We start from the raw sequence: 16,100 nt of genomic DNA, 5'->3' as shown, positions 1-16,100 counted from the left end.
TCTTAACTTTGATAAAGAATATCTCTTTGGTTTTGAGACTTTAGTCTTTGCAACTTCAGGGATCTTATCTATGCACGAACAGCTAGTAACACTCCAAAGAGAAAGGAAAACTTGAAATCGCATCATATGACCCCTTTAACAGTAGGGTTGCCCCCTAATAGTCGACTAACCGTTAGTCGACCAGAAGAGGCTTAGTCGATCAAAATTATATTAGTCGCTTAGTCGCAGAAAAAAACAACATTAGCAACATTACATGGTTTTACAAGTGTACTGTGCAGAGTGTTTACAAGTGTGTTGTGCATTACAAGTGTTTGTGCGGAGTGTGGAAGCTAATAGTAGCGCGCTCACTGCATGACAGTTAACTAGGAGCCAGTGTGATCATTTGCATTTAACTTAAAATACTCTGTCATTTTTGCTCATATGGAGTAATACATCTTTCGAATTTGTAAAAGGTTTACTTTTTTGTGTGTGCACTCACAATAACAACAAAATGTTGTGCTTTTGTAAAATAATGAAGTGTGTGCTTTTTGCCATCTAGGTCTCTGTGAACTTGAGCATGTCAAAAAAATTAGCTGAAGCTCTGTGCTTGCTTCACAGACATAAAAAATATAGCTATAGAAAGTGAAATGTCTACTTTTAAATTAACCAATTCAAATGGAAAACAAATAATTTCAGATTATGTAATCCGTATGAAACATGCACATTCTCTGTGGAGATGATGAGTCAGTGTCGTTGACTTCATCACTGCAGCCGAAAATACAGAAAACACTAGTTTATCATTGAATAATATTAAGGCAGTCTTCTTGCTGTTTTTCCCTGACGCATTCATAATCATTACTTCTGCCGGTGTGCTGTTGCAAGTTTTATGTGTGCGCTTGAGCACTGATAGGCTATAGGCAATTAAAGGCTCATTATTATGAATTATATGGTTTATTAATATAAACATGCAAATAGTCGACTAATTGCTAAAAATGAACGACTACTAGTCAACTAGAAAAATCTTTAATCGAGGGCAGCCCTACTTAACAGATAATGCCCTAGCAGAAAATTACCAGTATCTTTTCTGTTTCTATTTATTTCTTTATTTTCTTACAGTGTATGATTACTTGTGAAAACTTATTTATCTTCCTCTGGAATTATCATTGATGCTGATGGCGCTATATATGCTTTTAGAGCAAATTTTTTCTGTAAATAATCAGCTTAGGTGTGTTCCTCACACAAAACTTTCGTATGGCTTTAGATGACTTGGAAAATAGTGCAAAGATTATTATGAACTACATTTATGATGCTTTTTTGAAGCTTGACAGCCTGTACCTTCATTCACTTTCATTATATGAAAATGAGTGTACAAAAAGAAAAACATATGGGCTTGGAATGACATGAGGGTGAGCAAAAAAATAAGCAAACTATTCCTTTAAGACTTTGGTTAAGCCTGCAATTTAACCTACACTCTAAACTTTTTTAAAGAAGAGTTATTCACTATGGTAGAGGCAATTATTTATTTATCTGCTGACCTTTAAAGAGACGTCACATGATGTATACATTTATCTTATCATCTCATGAAGTGTTTTCAATAAACTATCAAAAGGGATTAAGCGACCCTGCATAACTGCACACTCCTCACGTGCTTTCTCTTACATCTGCCAGTTTATCACTTTTAGAGGAGTTTGACTGTAGCTGTAATGAACTGGAATCCCTGCCTCCCACCGTTGGCTACCTGCACAGTCTTCGGACATTTGCGGCCGATGAGAACTTCTTGACTGAGCTGCCCAGGGAGGTGAGTTTTAGTGTTATGCACTTTCTACAGAATTAATAAGGGAAATCAAAGTCACGTTCTCTATATAATTTACCTCTCTTTGTTCTGAAAATACATCCTAGACCAGCAAAGTTGGTTTACATTGGTTGCCAGTTTAAATAACAAGTTTAAGGACATTTAGGTATGTTCAAGCTGGTCTACAACAATAAAACAATTTTTTTTTTTAACAGGGCACAGAAATTACTTGTCAACAAAGCCACTTTTTCAGCTACCCTTTAAAACTTTGGGGTCTTATAGATTTGATATGAATATGTAAAACCTTCATATCTTAATAGCTTTTATATTGATAGAAAAATAGTTTAACACTTAATCTGCCATTCAGAAGTTTGGGGGTTTTGAAAGAAGTCCCTTATGCTCATGAAGGCTGCATTTATTTAATAAAAACAAAAACAAAAAACAGTAATATTGTGAACTATTATTACAATTTTAATGAGAAGATAAATTTTCAGCAGCTATTACTCCAGTGTCACATGATCCTTCAGAAATCATTCTAATATGTTGATTTGGTGCTCAAGAAACATTTCTTATTATTTTCAGCATTGAAAAAAAATTGTGCTACTTAATATTTTTGTGGAACCCATGATATATGGGCATATTTATTTCAGGATTCTATGACTGAAGAACAGCATTTATTTGAAATAGAAATCTTTTGTAACATTATAAATGACTTTACTCACTTTTGATCAATGTAATGCATCTGTGCTGGGAGAAAAGTATTACTTTCTTTAAAAAAAAAATACTAAAATACTAACCCCAAACTTTCAAAGAGTAGTATATTGGCTGCCCAGAATCCAAAAGTAACAATGTTTGTTGTGCAACACACAAAACTTTATTAAACTATAAACTATAAAATAATACAGGATATATATATTTTTGCTACCACATTTTGAGATCCACTCAAGTGGCTGAATACAGGACAGCCTAAATCTGTAAAACCAAATGCATGGTAATGTCCTGCTGACCTTCACTTGCTGTATTGACAGAATACAAGAGTCAGTTTACCTGAGAGAAAGATAGAATGCTGATATTCAACAAAAAAAAAAAGCTGACAAAATTGCACCTTACCAGAGCTATCATATCCTGTCCTGTGCTGCAGATTGGAAACTGCAAGAATGTCACAGTCATGTCCTTGCGCTCCAATAAACTGGAGTTTCTGCCTGATGAGATTGGACAGATGACAAAGCTACGTGTTCTCAATCTAAGTGACAATAGGTAACACCAGATGTTCCTGTAGTGTTTTTGTTTTTCTTTCATTTTACACCCTGTGCACGCATTTGTCAACATTCACACCAACACATGATCTGCAAAATTGTTTAATGAATAAAAGATTAGATGATATTTGCTTAAAGTTTAGAAAGTGCCTCTTCAAATATCTTATAGGTTTGATGAACAGTCCCAATCGGTTTGTGTAAAGCTGTGAGGATGCTGTTTATTATTTTCCATAATGGCACAGTAATGGGGCATGACATCAGAAAAGTGCCTGGCGTTCCCACAGGTTAATTAAGAAAGCTCTTTATGAGCTGTGTGGACAGTTTCGATGCTCTGACTGCGATTATCTGGAAGCAGAGTAATTAAACTTAACCAAGACTAAACGCGGCATAGCCATTAAGAGTATCTAGTATACCTGTATAGTAAGTGTACAGAATCACCACAGGTCTTCATAACATTTTAACTACACCAAATAACTCTCTCCAACAGTCTCATTTGACTTTTGCCATACATGTTTTGCCTTTCTAAATTCTCATGAACTAATCGTTTATGTTCCGTTTTAGGTTAAAGAATCTTCCCTTCACTTTCACTAAATTGAAAGATCTTGCTGCACTCTGGTTATCTGACAATCAGGTTGTTATCTGGAACTCCTTTTTAAATTGTGTACAAAGTCTTAACTACACAGTATTTGGACCACTTTTTAACCACATTGCATGAACAGTTAAAGGGGTCATATGATGCTTTTTTAAAGATCATTAACTTTGATAAAGAATATCTCTTTGGTTTTGAGACTTTAGTCTTTGCAACTTCAGGGATCTTATCTATGCACAATCAGCTTGTAACACTCCAAAGAGAAAGGAAAACTTGAAATCGCATCATATGACCCCTTTAACACAGTGCTGTCATTGAATAGTTGTATTTACAACAATTCTTTTTGTTATTCAGTCCAAGGCCCTTATCCCCCTTCAAACAGAGGCTCACCCTGAGACCAAACAGAGAGTCTTGACCAACTACATGTTTCCTCAGCAGCCCCGGCACGATGAGGGTAAGAATAAATAAACCGTTTCTCTTTTCTTTGATTTTACTGGATTTAAACTGGATGGACATGTGTTTTCCATGCTGCAGATTACCAGTCTGACAGTGACAGCTTTAATCCCACTCTCTGGGAGGAACAGAGACAGCAGAGGATGACAGTGGCATTTGAGTTTGAGGACAAGAAGGAAGAAGAGGACAACTCAGGAAAAGTGAAGGTCCCTTTAAGAATTGAAAATGCGAACCTTTTTGGCCCTGTATTTACCTGGTATTAACATCCATCTCTGGTGATCTGATCACAGATGTTAATATCAGATGTAACCAGGGCCACTGCTGTGTTTGGTTAGCTGGGATTTATGAAAAAAAAAAAAAAACTTTAAGCATCAGAAAAGGTCATATCTTTGCCATATGGGCTAAATGCTCTTCCTATAGAAGTTATTTCCTAATAAAATTAAAATGATAAATCAAATGCTCAAATAATAAATGAAACTCTCAAAATGGCTTCTCAAATGAGAAATCAAATGGTCAAATGCAATTTCATTTCCTAATACGGGGGAAGCAGGAACTGTATCAAAAATCAAATAAAAAATCATTTGTATTTGATATTTAATTTTCATTATCAACCCAGTATAAACCTGTCATAATTAAATCTATAATCCAGTGCTCAAATGCTCAAATGGACCTCGCAAATGGTAAATCAGATGCTCAAATTATAAATCGAATGCTCAAACCAAACATCGCAAATGGCAAATCAAATGCTCAATCGGACATTGCAAATGATAAATCAAATACTCAAATTATAAATCAAATGTTTAAACGGAAACCGAAAAAGGCGAATCAAATGCTCAAATGGACATCGCAAATAATAAATCAAATGCAAATGAGAAGTGTCAATCAAGTAGCGTGGGCGGAGCTTTGAGACGCGACAAGCACAAGTGAGGGAAATCTTTGCGTGGCAGGGGGAGCTGCCACCAAGGCCTGCCACAACTGAATAATAATAATAATAATTCATTACATTTATATAGCACTTTTCTAGGCACTCAAAGCGCTTTACATTGTCAGGGGGTATCTCCTCATCAGACTCTGAATTTTGATTGGGCGAGCCACATTTGAAGCTGTTGAGGATTTTAAACATGGGTATGAGGATCCTGAAGCTTTTTAGGCATGCCAAATTTAAAGGTACAATATGCAATTTTTGTAAAGCCAGAGCTACTTCACTCTGTGTATGTATATGATGAGTCACACAAGTACTGGCCTACTCCGCAGCGGTTGGCGTCCCGCTAATCTAAAATAGTCCAAATATAAACACATATTATAGTTGCATTTGTCAGGGGGTATCTCCTCATCCACCACCAGTGTGCAGCATCCACCTGAACAATCTGATAGATGTGTGTGAACAAACATACAGTGCAATCTGGGTCTCCTTCTATTGTTTTGGCACCTTATACAATATACAATTTCTTTACTTATACCCCAAATGCAGCGAGTCCTGTTACCAGCGGGAGCCACAAAAGCACAATATTCACCATTTACCAAACTCTTTTCACCTGCCTAAAGATCTCTCACTGTTTACACTCCGATTCATGCGCATGAGTAAACAGAGCAAACAGTGCAATTCTACACTTATTTACCTATTTGCCACCGTACCTTATATTTTATTCCCTTCTTTTAATCCGTAATGGAGTGCGCATCCCGTGGCACCTAAGCGTTGCACCTGCCCTAGAGCAGTTGTTTTGAGAATTTGATTTGTTATTTGATCCTTTTAGGCATTTGAATTTTCATTGTAATTTTGTTAGGAAAAAACTTCCATATCTTCCCTCTATCTGCAGGTTGAGATTAATTTGAAGCGCTATCCCACCCCTTACCCAGAAGACCTAAAGAACATGGTGAAGTCAGTGCAGAACCTGGTTGGTAAAACCACTCACACCCTCAACACTGAAAAATGTTCTTCTGGGACCAATATGGATCTCCACAGCCAAGACAAGTATGAGCCCAAGTGGCCCATTGCTCCTAAGGAGGTAATGCTTCTTTGTCTTATTTTATTACAATGCCTACCTGGGTTCATAGATCAATGTCTTTTTTTTATACATTTTAATGTTTATTACAATAATTGTAACACATATAATAATAATAATAATAATTTATAAATTTAGAGATAATTTTATATTAATTTATTATATTATTATATGTTTTATTAATGTATTATATTATTATACATATTTTGTATTACTTTATTATATTATTATAAATATCATTAAATCATACTTTATTATATTTTAATAAAAAATTAAGAACTATTTATTAAACAGTTGTGTTATGTTGGTTATCCAGGGTTAAATTAACTATGACTGTAATGCACAGCCTCTCGTGGCTTATTACTCAAATATCCATCACTTTGGAGTCACAGTTTATTTTGTCATTGAATCATGAGACACTTGTAGATTAGTGGGCATTCTTTTGCAGGTGACAGAGCGAGAGGTCAAAGACTTTTCGAAACCACCGATGTCTGATCAAGGCATCATCCTCAACTCAGCCATTGACATCCCAAAACGCAAAGACAAAGAGGATCTGACTGAGAGCTCGGAAGTATGACGAGTTTTCTCTTTTAATTATCTCTCTTTTAAATGCTAGATGCCTTTATCTTTTTAAAATATTTATGCACAGCAATATCTTGAGATTGCAGCTTATTTTAAGCTCCCTTCAACCTTTCATAGCAGTTATAATGATAAATTATTGTAGATACAAAACACATAGGGGATTTACAAAGTCAATAATTTTGAAAGAGAAGGATGAGACTGTGTAATGAAATTTAGGCAGTAGTTTCTTTGTTTTTGAAGGCCTGGTATTTGCATCATCTGTGTCTGAGTCAGTTCGGTTGCATGTGTAGAGTGTCGAGTAGTGCTCAGAGTGTTTGTTAAAGGTTAGTTGAACCTGCGGAGATAAAATACACAAAGATCAGTGCAAATGTTTCATCTCTCACAGCCAGCAACCTCCCTTCCGAACCACCAGAGCTGCAGTGTTGTTTAGGACACAGGATAACATCCAAGTTCTAATATTCACTTTGCCTGTGAATATTAGAGCAGAGCTGGTGCAATTAGTAGTGAATGTCACAGTAACATTGTAGTATCCTTCATTTTTTAGTAACTCACTTTAAAATATCCTACAATTATTTATTTACTCGAGATCTAGACCTGCAGTGTTTTTACTCTTGCTCAGTCTTCAGTTTTATATCCTGTAGCACTGCTCCGAATACAGATGGAAATCTTTTAGTAAACAAAAATAAAGGTCAGCGTGAAATATCAAGAACACTCTGAGGATCCATTAAGGTTCCTATATGAAAATATTAACTGAATTCAGGAATGCTAAGATGATTTGAGTAAACTATAATAAATCACAAGGAATTATGCAAACACAGCTACAGTACATTCATAATCCATTCATTGATGCCAGGCTTTTCTATGCTTGCAGTAACACTTTGTTTAGAATAGCATACAAGTGCATGGTGTATTGTGTCCATTGCAGCTTGGCCTCACACTGCTTTCCCCCATGGTCTCAGAGACCCCCAGCCAAACTGAGGAGCTACAAATATTCTTATTATTATCAGGGTTATCGGGACCTTGGGAGTACCAGTGCCATAAACCTCATGTTTCTTACACATTCTTTTCTTTCTAGACCATGAGAATCCATTTTTGTTTGTTTGTATATATGTATGTATGTTTGTTTTGCTTAGATTTCTTTACATCGCGTCGTTCCCAAGCCTCAACAGCCAGAGAATACGAGCCTGGCCGTTACTTCCTCTTCCTGTTTCTGCCTCATAGTAAGTGGCTGAGAGACCAGACAGCAGAAAATCAGCTGAACATATGGGGTGGCTCATTTCAACTGCTTTCAAAGCAAATTCAATTCATTTTCTCAGACACCCCCATTGCGGGTGAAACATTTGTTAAATGAAGTAAAAAAAAAAAAAAAAAAAGAGGTGAAATCTGGTGACTCCCAGTCCATCCGTTTCCAGCATAACGTCAGTGTTGGAATTACAGGGGGGCTAGATGGAACTGAGACCCACTAGTTCTAGTCATAGTCTCTCAGTTATCTCGAAACCCAGGGTAAAGGGAGACTGTCCAACCTTGAAGTGTCATTTACATTTGTTATTACAGCAAGAGATTGCTGTCTCTATGACATTTAAAAGAAGTATTCTTATTTAAAATATATTAATAAACATTAAACAATAAATTAGAAATATTATAAAAGAAAAAAATAGTATTAATAAATCAAAATTATAATTACTCACAATGCTTTTCACTATAGATATAGTCAGCAGCACAGACTGGGTGAAAAAAAAAACTTTATTTCTAGAGGAAACGTGACAAAAACTTTCAATAGATTTTGTTGTTTTTTAAAAGCAAACAACAATTTTTTTGTTATGTTGGGGAATTTTTTTAAAGGAGTCTCTTACAGTCAAACGCACTAAAGATTTATTCAATCTAAAATACAGTAAGAAAATACTATTTTAATATAAAATAATATATTTGAATATATTTTAAAATGCACATTTTTCCTGTGATGGCGCAGCTAAATTTCCAGCAGCCATTACTTCAATCTTCAGTCTCACATGATCCTTCAGAAATCATTCTAATATGCTGATTTGGTGCTGAAAAATATTTCTTCTTATTAAGAATAATAAGAAATGATACTGTTTTTCAGGATTCTTTGATTCAAAACAACAGCATTTATTTGAAATATAAATATTTTGTAATATTATAAATGTCCTTTACTGTCACTTTTGGTCAATGTATCTTTTCTGAATAAAAATAATTTTAAAATCTTACTGAATCCAATTTTTGAAAGGTAGTGTATAAGAGCTCTTTTATTCCAAATATTGGGCTCCCTTAAATCTTTGGTTCATTCGAACATTAAATCATGCATCAAATGGCCCCCATGCTGAATTTTGTTCACAATTAATTTAATAGAAGTATGAAAGCTTTAGCCTGCCGCATCAGTTCACACAATCACATTTCTTTTGACCCGTTGTGAGGGAGCAATGAAGAAAAAAGACAAGATGAGTGAAAAGATACCAGAAGGCAGAGAAGGGGAGAGGCGGCTGTTCTGAGAGAATCTTCTGATATGACTTCCCTCTTGCTCTGCTGCCGGTTGTGTGAGCCAGCCTGCTGATGTACAGTCAGGTCTGAGAGGTGTGACTTTTGCCATAGACAGCTGTGAGAGAGCTGGAAGCTCCTGGGGGATTTGAGCAGACAAGCCAGGACAAGGCCTGTGAATCATAACAGTATATATTACTAATGATGAATCTCAACTTGATGTTGAGGTGTGAGATCACACTCTGTTACTTCTAATATATTTCTCAGCTTCAGCTTTGTTTAACTTCGAGGTAATTTTGGGCCCGTGTTTGCATTTTAGAATCATGAAACTGTCAATATACTGTAAAAGCTTTACAGAACCTAAATACTAGCTGCATTAATGTGTCTTTGCAGAGGTATTTCATGTTTTAGCTTACTGATCCTTTTTTAACATTAACTTAACTTTATTCTGTGTGTCTTAATGGCTTAGTTTTACTAAAAGAAGATCCTGCCTAATAGAGTTTTATATAATATGCAATTAGGCAAACAGATTTTCATACAGCCAAACTGTTTGCAGTTAGTTTAGCAACAGTTTTCAATATAATTGGTTAATTGGTTTTCAATAGATGTTGACATGTGAAAAAATATATATTTTGATTTACATTTATTAGTGACCTTAAATTGGATTTTACCTTATAAGTTTTAGTATATAAAATGTGTGTTGCTCGATCTTGGTATTTAAATGAAAGATTGCAGGAAAACCACACCCCACTGCCCTTGTGTTTCTTCATTTCTTTATATTATTAATTCACTGCGAATTTGACACTTGTGTTTCCAGGACTCCATGGGAGGCTCCCCTAATGATATCCGAATTTCTGACATGAGGCCGACTTTGGTAGAGCCACCAATGTACAAACCAAAGGTTGTGTTACTGGGCAAGGAAAAAAAAGGTTAGTAAGACGAAGAAGCCTGATAGGTAAAAGTCTGCATAAAATCTATTTTTTTAAATGCATGTTGTTGATCTTATTGAGAACAATTAATTCTTTGACCTCATCATTTTTAATAAAAATATCATAACTCAATCTTTCAGTGAAACGGTCTCAGTGGTGACGTATTCCAGAATTATATAGTCTGCTAAAACTCCTTACAGTTGGCTGCAAGCTCACATTCAGACCTGTCTCCATCCAATCAACAACTAATAGATCAAATCAAGTCCTTGCCTTAATTTTTTTTTTGATAATGTTTCACTCAGATGTACATCATAATACAGAAGAAAAGACTTGTCGCGACTTCCATTTCAACACTCACAATGGATTTTTATAGGTTTAAGTTTTGACATTATTCATCTAAATCTTACGTTAGTTCCATTCTTCAAGAAATTCTCTTTCTCTTTTGATGTTTATTACTATAGTTCAAATCCTTCTGAGAATACTGATCTGTTATGAAAATGCATTATGTAATTGCACTGGGGAAACAGTGTTGTTGAGAGAAGCACAATAATTTGGGTTTATTCTAGACAAAAATTGTTGTTGTTCATGCATATAAACTATTTTACCTTGTATACCTTTATACCTATTACCTTTTTTTAATGCATTCAGAGTCCACCGATGAGTCTGAGCCAGACAAAATGCATTGTTTGAACAACAGTGGATCATCTGCCACTTATTCAGACTACTCACCCTCCCAGGGATCATCTGGCTCCTCCAACCCACCTGGAAATGTCAGTAATCTGCAAACATCTGGGAAAGAGGGGCCATCACAGACTCACTGGACTAACAGGTTGGCAAGAATTTAATCACTGCCACTATTCATTTATATGAACTAATAGACCATCTGTGCACTCATATGACATGACAGTTGATCAAACAGTTTACATATCCAGCTCACTGACTTTTGGGTGGCCCAAAATTGGCCTTTGTGTCGCTGTAATATTCTTGCAATAATCATCTTGAAATAAACATCTCTGCTGATAATCCAAATATATTCAAGCAAGTTTTAACCTATCAGTTGCATATTTTGTTTTATTAACAGGTTTGCATTTATATTTTTAATACTTTAGTAGTAAGATAGGTTGCAAATCTGTGCCTTTGTGGCGGCGTCCCGTATTTGCTTTTTTATTAGATTGAAGGTTTTCATTTTGAATTTCATATTTCTCTCCATTTTAATTAACAAGAAAATTGAAGACAATTCTACGTGAGCTTTATCTGGGCATTTGTTTCTTTCAAAATGTCTCTATTGCTCACATCACAATTTCTCTTTCACTCCAAGTCACGCACAGCAGTATGGCTCTTGCTGTCATCTGCAACTGAAAATCCCTCTCTGTTGCTCACAGTAAAGATTTATTATATTAGTACTGCAGAAAAAATAAAAATTTTCACCCCTTCCAATGCCTGTTCTTCAGAAGAGCTCTTTGAGAAATTAGTTTTGATAAACTTGCAGAAGTATTACATGGGCAAAATTCTATAAACATTGAATATCTATTTGATGAGGATAGCAGTTCAGTCAACCATAGCGATATTTTCTTAGGACTTTTCAATTTAAACATAAATTAGACTATATGGGGTTTATTAAGAGAGTTGTAGGCCCAGTTAAATTACATTTTAATTTACAATTCATCCCCAAGATTACATGAAGACATCAAGTAAAAAGATTTTGTGAACATCAACTAAAATAAAGCAAAATATATAGAGCAATGAGGTTCTGTCGGGGTAGTGACAGCCTAATAAATTTGGGCTGTACTCAAATGTTGCAGAATGAGTCCCAAGAAGGAATGAACAAGGAACTAGACAGTTACTAAGATTGCAATGCTTTGCATGTAAAGTATGCATGTAAAGTTAATATTTTGACATTAAGGCTTATTGACCTTGACATGAAGGTCTTCAGGGGTTCCTGGTGGGGTTTTTTTAAATGCAAAAAAATCTGACTTTGTAACAAAAAAATGTGTGTGTACTGTATACACACACACACACACACACATATATATATATATATATATATATATTCTGACTTTATGTCAGTAACAAAAAAATGTAATTCCAAAATTAAAAACATCATAGAATCATAGAAGTGGTGTATTCAAGTCATTGCATTTATGAATTGTATTTAATGCATTTTTGAATCAATTCATATATTCAGAAACTGTGGCATGTCATTGACCCTATGTCTAAGTTATAATTTTATGATATTGAATATGCTTGTCATATCAGTCCATGGCCATATTCTTGTTTGCACATTTCTTTTTTATGTGCACTGATAAAATATCAAAAAATATTTTGTCTGAATACATCAACAGGCTGGCTCAGTCTTTTCCGAAGCCCATTGAAAGTAAGCCCCTTCTGAGCCAGAGGGAAACACCTCCCTCCAGCATGCTGCAGCAGCGAGGTGAGAGGCGGCCACTCAGCGATACCTTCGACAGCTGGAACAACACCCCCCACTATGATAACACGGGTTTTGTCGCAGAGGAGACGCCTCTTGACACTCCGGGCAGCAGTGCTGGAAACCCCATGCTAGGCTCAAAGCCTCGAAGTGCCTCAATGGCACATGGCCGGCGGCCTCTCATGAGACAAGAGCGCATTGTGGGAGTTCCTCTAGAGCTCGATCAGTCGCAACACACTTTCCACACTGTTCGCACCACCCCTGAAACTGAAGTGCCTCCAGCCTCTAACCCCTGGCAGAACTGGACGAGGACTCCCAGTCCATTCGAGGACAGGACAGCTTTCCCTTCCAAGTTGGAAATTACTCCAGCCAACAGCCCCAATCCTGATCGTAGGGACTTCGAACAGGAGATGGGAGAACTACGCGGCACTTTTCCCTCAACTGGAGCCTGGGGGTTTCTGGACTCTACGGACTCAGGGACGGGACGAGGTCATCCCAACATTTGTTCGCTTGTCCAGGGTGTAAAAGAACCGAACAAAATAGGCACTTTGGTTGTTAGCAAGAGTTCTGAGAGACTTTCGCCAATGATGAAGGAGGTAAAAGCGAAATTTAGGAAATCTCAGAGCATAGATGAAATCGATACTGGGTCATACAAGGTTTACAGCATCCCCTTGGACAGCTACAGTTCTAGCATAGAAAACCAGGGAAGTGTTGATAGAGCAGACTTCTCTGTACCTCTAGAACAGAGCATGTCAAGGAGCCAATCTGTTCCAATGCTGGACGATGATCTGGATGGCTTTGGTTTGAAAAGCTCTCAGCAACAGAAGCCTGCCATCCCAAAGAAAGTTTACCATTTTGACCAAAGCTTCAACCCACAAGGAGCCATGGATGTTATGAAAACGGAGAGGAGAGTTCCTCCACCATTCCCCAATGCCCCTGAATATGTAAACCAACCTGGGAAGACATTGCCAAAGGAACTTGTGAGCCCGAGAGGCTACCGAGGCTATCCACCAGTGGAACAGATGTTTTCTTTCGCTCAGAGTGCAGTCACCGATGATGCCATCAATCCACAGCTCTCAGTCCAGCCTCAGCGCTCCAGGCCGGGCTTCCTGAGGCGCGCTGACTCTCTGGTAAGTTCAACAGAGATGGCGCTGTTCCGAAGATTAGCTGAGAACCAAGAGCTGCAGCTGGCAGAGCACTACAACAGGCCCCAGCAGAGCATGCTGGAACAACAAAACAGCTTGTCTACCATCACTGACACCCAGTTCCACAAGAGGAATGGTAGGTATGACGAAGATTACTCGTCTTATCAAGAACCCAAAAAGCCAATCATGGGTTACCCCACCAAGAGTCTGACACAACGTCGCCCCCTGTCTGCACGGAGCTACAGCACAGAGACATATGGGGCATCTCAGGCAAGGCCAGTGTCTGCCCGACCCACCATGGCTGCACTGCTGGAGAAATTGCCTTCAGATTACAATCTTAGTACATGCATTGAAAAGAGCCCTGAAGCAGACATGAAGATGAGATCTGTCCTTCAAAAACAAGAGGACCCGACCTCCAAAATGCCAGTAGATTGGAGACAGCAGCTGCTTAGACACATAGAAGCCAAGAGGCTAGACCGGGTGAGTAAGCAAGCTTTGCTTTTTGTTCTTCTATGTAAGTGTTTGTTGGCTTGGACTTTATACAACCTCTCGGGAATTTTCAAGAAATAAATTCTTTTAAAATTTTTAATTCTTTTAAACCATTCGTTTATTCTGTCTTTATGAAGTCATTATATATTTGTTAATAATTGTTGAGATCTCAATAACCAATGTTCTCAGTTTAGTTTTGTATTATGTACTAATATGATTTTATTATAACAAGGTATATCTTACTATCTTATTAAGTGACTACATCCTTCAATGTTTTATATAATATGTTTGGATAACACATTACAGACAAAGCTTAAATTAAGGCTTTTTAGTGAATAGACTCATGAACAGTGAGGTGAATCTCATGTGAACCATCAAGAAATGTCTGGGACATATTTCACCCCAAAATCAAAAGAAAAGAAAAGAAAAGAAAAGAAAAGAAAAGAAAAGAAAAGAAAAGAAAAGAAAAGAAAAGAAAAGAAAAGAAAAGGAAACTATATTCTGCCTAAGGTTTAGGTGTTTTTTTTTTACATTTTTTTATTTTATTATTTTATACAAATTTAATCAAATTCTACCCTTTCTCAAAAACATTATATTTGAGAGTAAAAAAAAAATCGATATTTATTTTAATCAAAATTTATTTTTACATTATAATAATATAATTATAATTTTTTTCACTTTATGATAATGACTTTTTTCACATTAAAGTAAGGAGATTTTTTTCTCACTTTTACGGTGATGATAATTATGAAGGAAAATTAATTGACCTGAAATTAATCGTCACAATACCAAAAATCCTCAAATGGCTTCAAATTCTTTCAGCAAAATATGTTTTTTTTTTTTTTATTGGGGTGGAATATAACCCTGAAATTTCTTTCCTGAGATTTACCCAGTTATGTACATGCACCATTGGTGGTGAGCCTTTGTTTCTGTGTAAGTGGAATACAGTACTACAGCATACTTCATTGTTCACAGAAATTAGTCCCACACTGCTGCTATTTTATGTAAATGTAACCGCTGTGGATCACTAATGTGTCACGTGGGCAGTAATGACGTACTGTTGTTGTTCTGTTTGTCAAGCTTACTCACTCTGTTACAGCAATGTGCAGTCCAGTGTATCCCCAGCCACAGCCTTTTGACCTTTCTGTGTGCCACACCCATTCACTCATGTCATGTGGTTGTTTCCCTGCAATCAGAGCGCTGTCCTTAAGCACAACACAGTAAACTTTGGCATGCTGTACTCTGGAGGCTATGCTGCACCGCATGCCAGCAGAAGCATGACAATAAACTTTTACAATAACACAAAGCATGAAAACCAAACAACTCAGTGGCTACCTCTACCAAATGTGAGTATGAAGCAACTTCAGCCCCAGTTTCAGCATGAAGAAGTAAAACATATATGAACACAACATCTCCTATGGAGACCTTTTTTTAGATCTCTCTCTTTTGAGTGGCTTCTGCTTTAACTTCTAAAACAGTGGTAATATAATAATTTTGGCTCTTTTTTATGTATACTATAATAGCCTTTCTATAAGGCAGACCATCTAACACATTTCACAGTTTAACACTTATCAAACACCACCTGTTCTGAGTTCCAGGCTAGACACTGTCTCTCACTGTGATGTTAAACATATATAGGTGTTTTCTGTTGCATGTGCTCAGTCTTTGTGTTTGGTCTATGCACTACAGTCTTCCTCTGTCTTTAACTCACAGAAACAAAACTATCTGTGACCAACAGCAGAGATACATTTATGAAAGGCCTTCTTGATCTTTATAAAATACAACCAAATGTCAAATTTAATCAATCATACTTAAAGGGTTATTTCACCCAAAAATGAAAATGTTGTCATTAATTGCTCACCCTCGTGTTGTTCGAAACCCGTAAGACCTTAATTTATCTTCGGAACACAATTTAAGATATTTTTGATGAAATCTGAGGGCTCTCTGACCCTCCCATAGACAGCA

The 16,100-nt window shown here is 36.5% G+C and overlaps 1 protein-coding gene across 2 annotated transcripts in view; it reads left to right on the top strand.

Annotated features, from left to right (window-relative positions):
* The window catches only part of lrrc7 (leucine rich repeat containing 7), a 124,728-nt gene that overhangs the window by 97,182 nt on the left and 11,446 nt on the right, over positions 1-16,100 (top strand). For both annotated transcript variants that reach the window (XM_016491363.1, XM_016491362.1), the window contains exons 13-24: positions 1,648-1,777; positions 2,913-3,028; positions 3,589-3,658; positions 3,971-4,070; positions 4,151-4,275; positions 5,887-6,075; positions 6,521-6,643; positions 7,788-7,874; positions 9,965-10,076; positions 10,725-10,905; positions 12,419-14,126; positions 15,332-15,481. In XM_016491363.1, the coding sequence (XP_016346849.1) occupies positions 1,648-1,777; positions 2,913-3,028; positions 3,589-3,658; positions 3,971-4,070; positions 4,151-4,275; positions 5,887-6,075; positions 6,521-6,643; positions 7,788-7,874; positions 9,965-10,076; positions 10,725-10,905; positions 12,419-14,126; positions 15,332-15,481 (3,091 nt within the window). The remainder of the gene's footprint in view (positions 1-1,647; positions 1,778-2,912; positions 3,029-3,588; positions 3,659-3,970; positions 4,071-4,150; positions 4,276-5,886; positions 6,076-6,520; positions 6,644-7,787; positions 7,875-9,964; positions 10,077-10,724; positions 10,906-12,418; positions 14,127-15,331; positions 15,482-16,100) is intronic.

This window comes from Sinocyclocheilus anshuiensis, unplaced genomic scaffold (genome assembly GCF_001515605.1).
Source record: "Sinocyclocheilus anshuiensis isolate Anshui unplaced genomic scaffold, SAMN03320099.WGS_v1.1 scaffold70, whole genome shotgun sequence".
NCBI classification, from domain to species: Eukaryota; Metazoa; Chordata; class Actinopteri; order Cypriniformes; family Cyprinidae; genus Sinocyclocheilus; species Sinocyclocheilus anshuiensis.
This window is presented reverse-complemented; position numbering and strand designations above follow the sequence as displayed.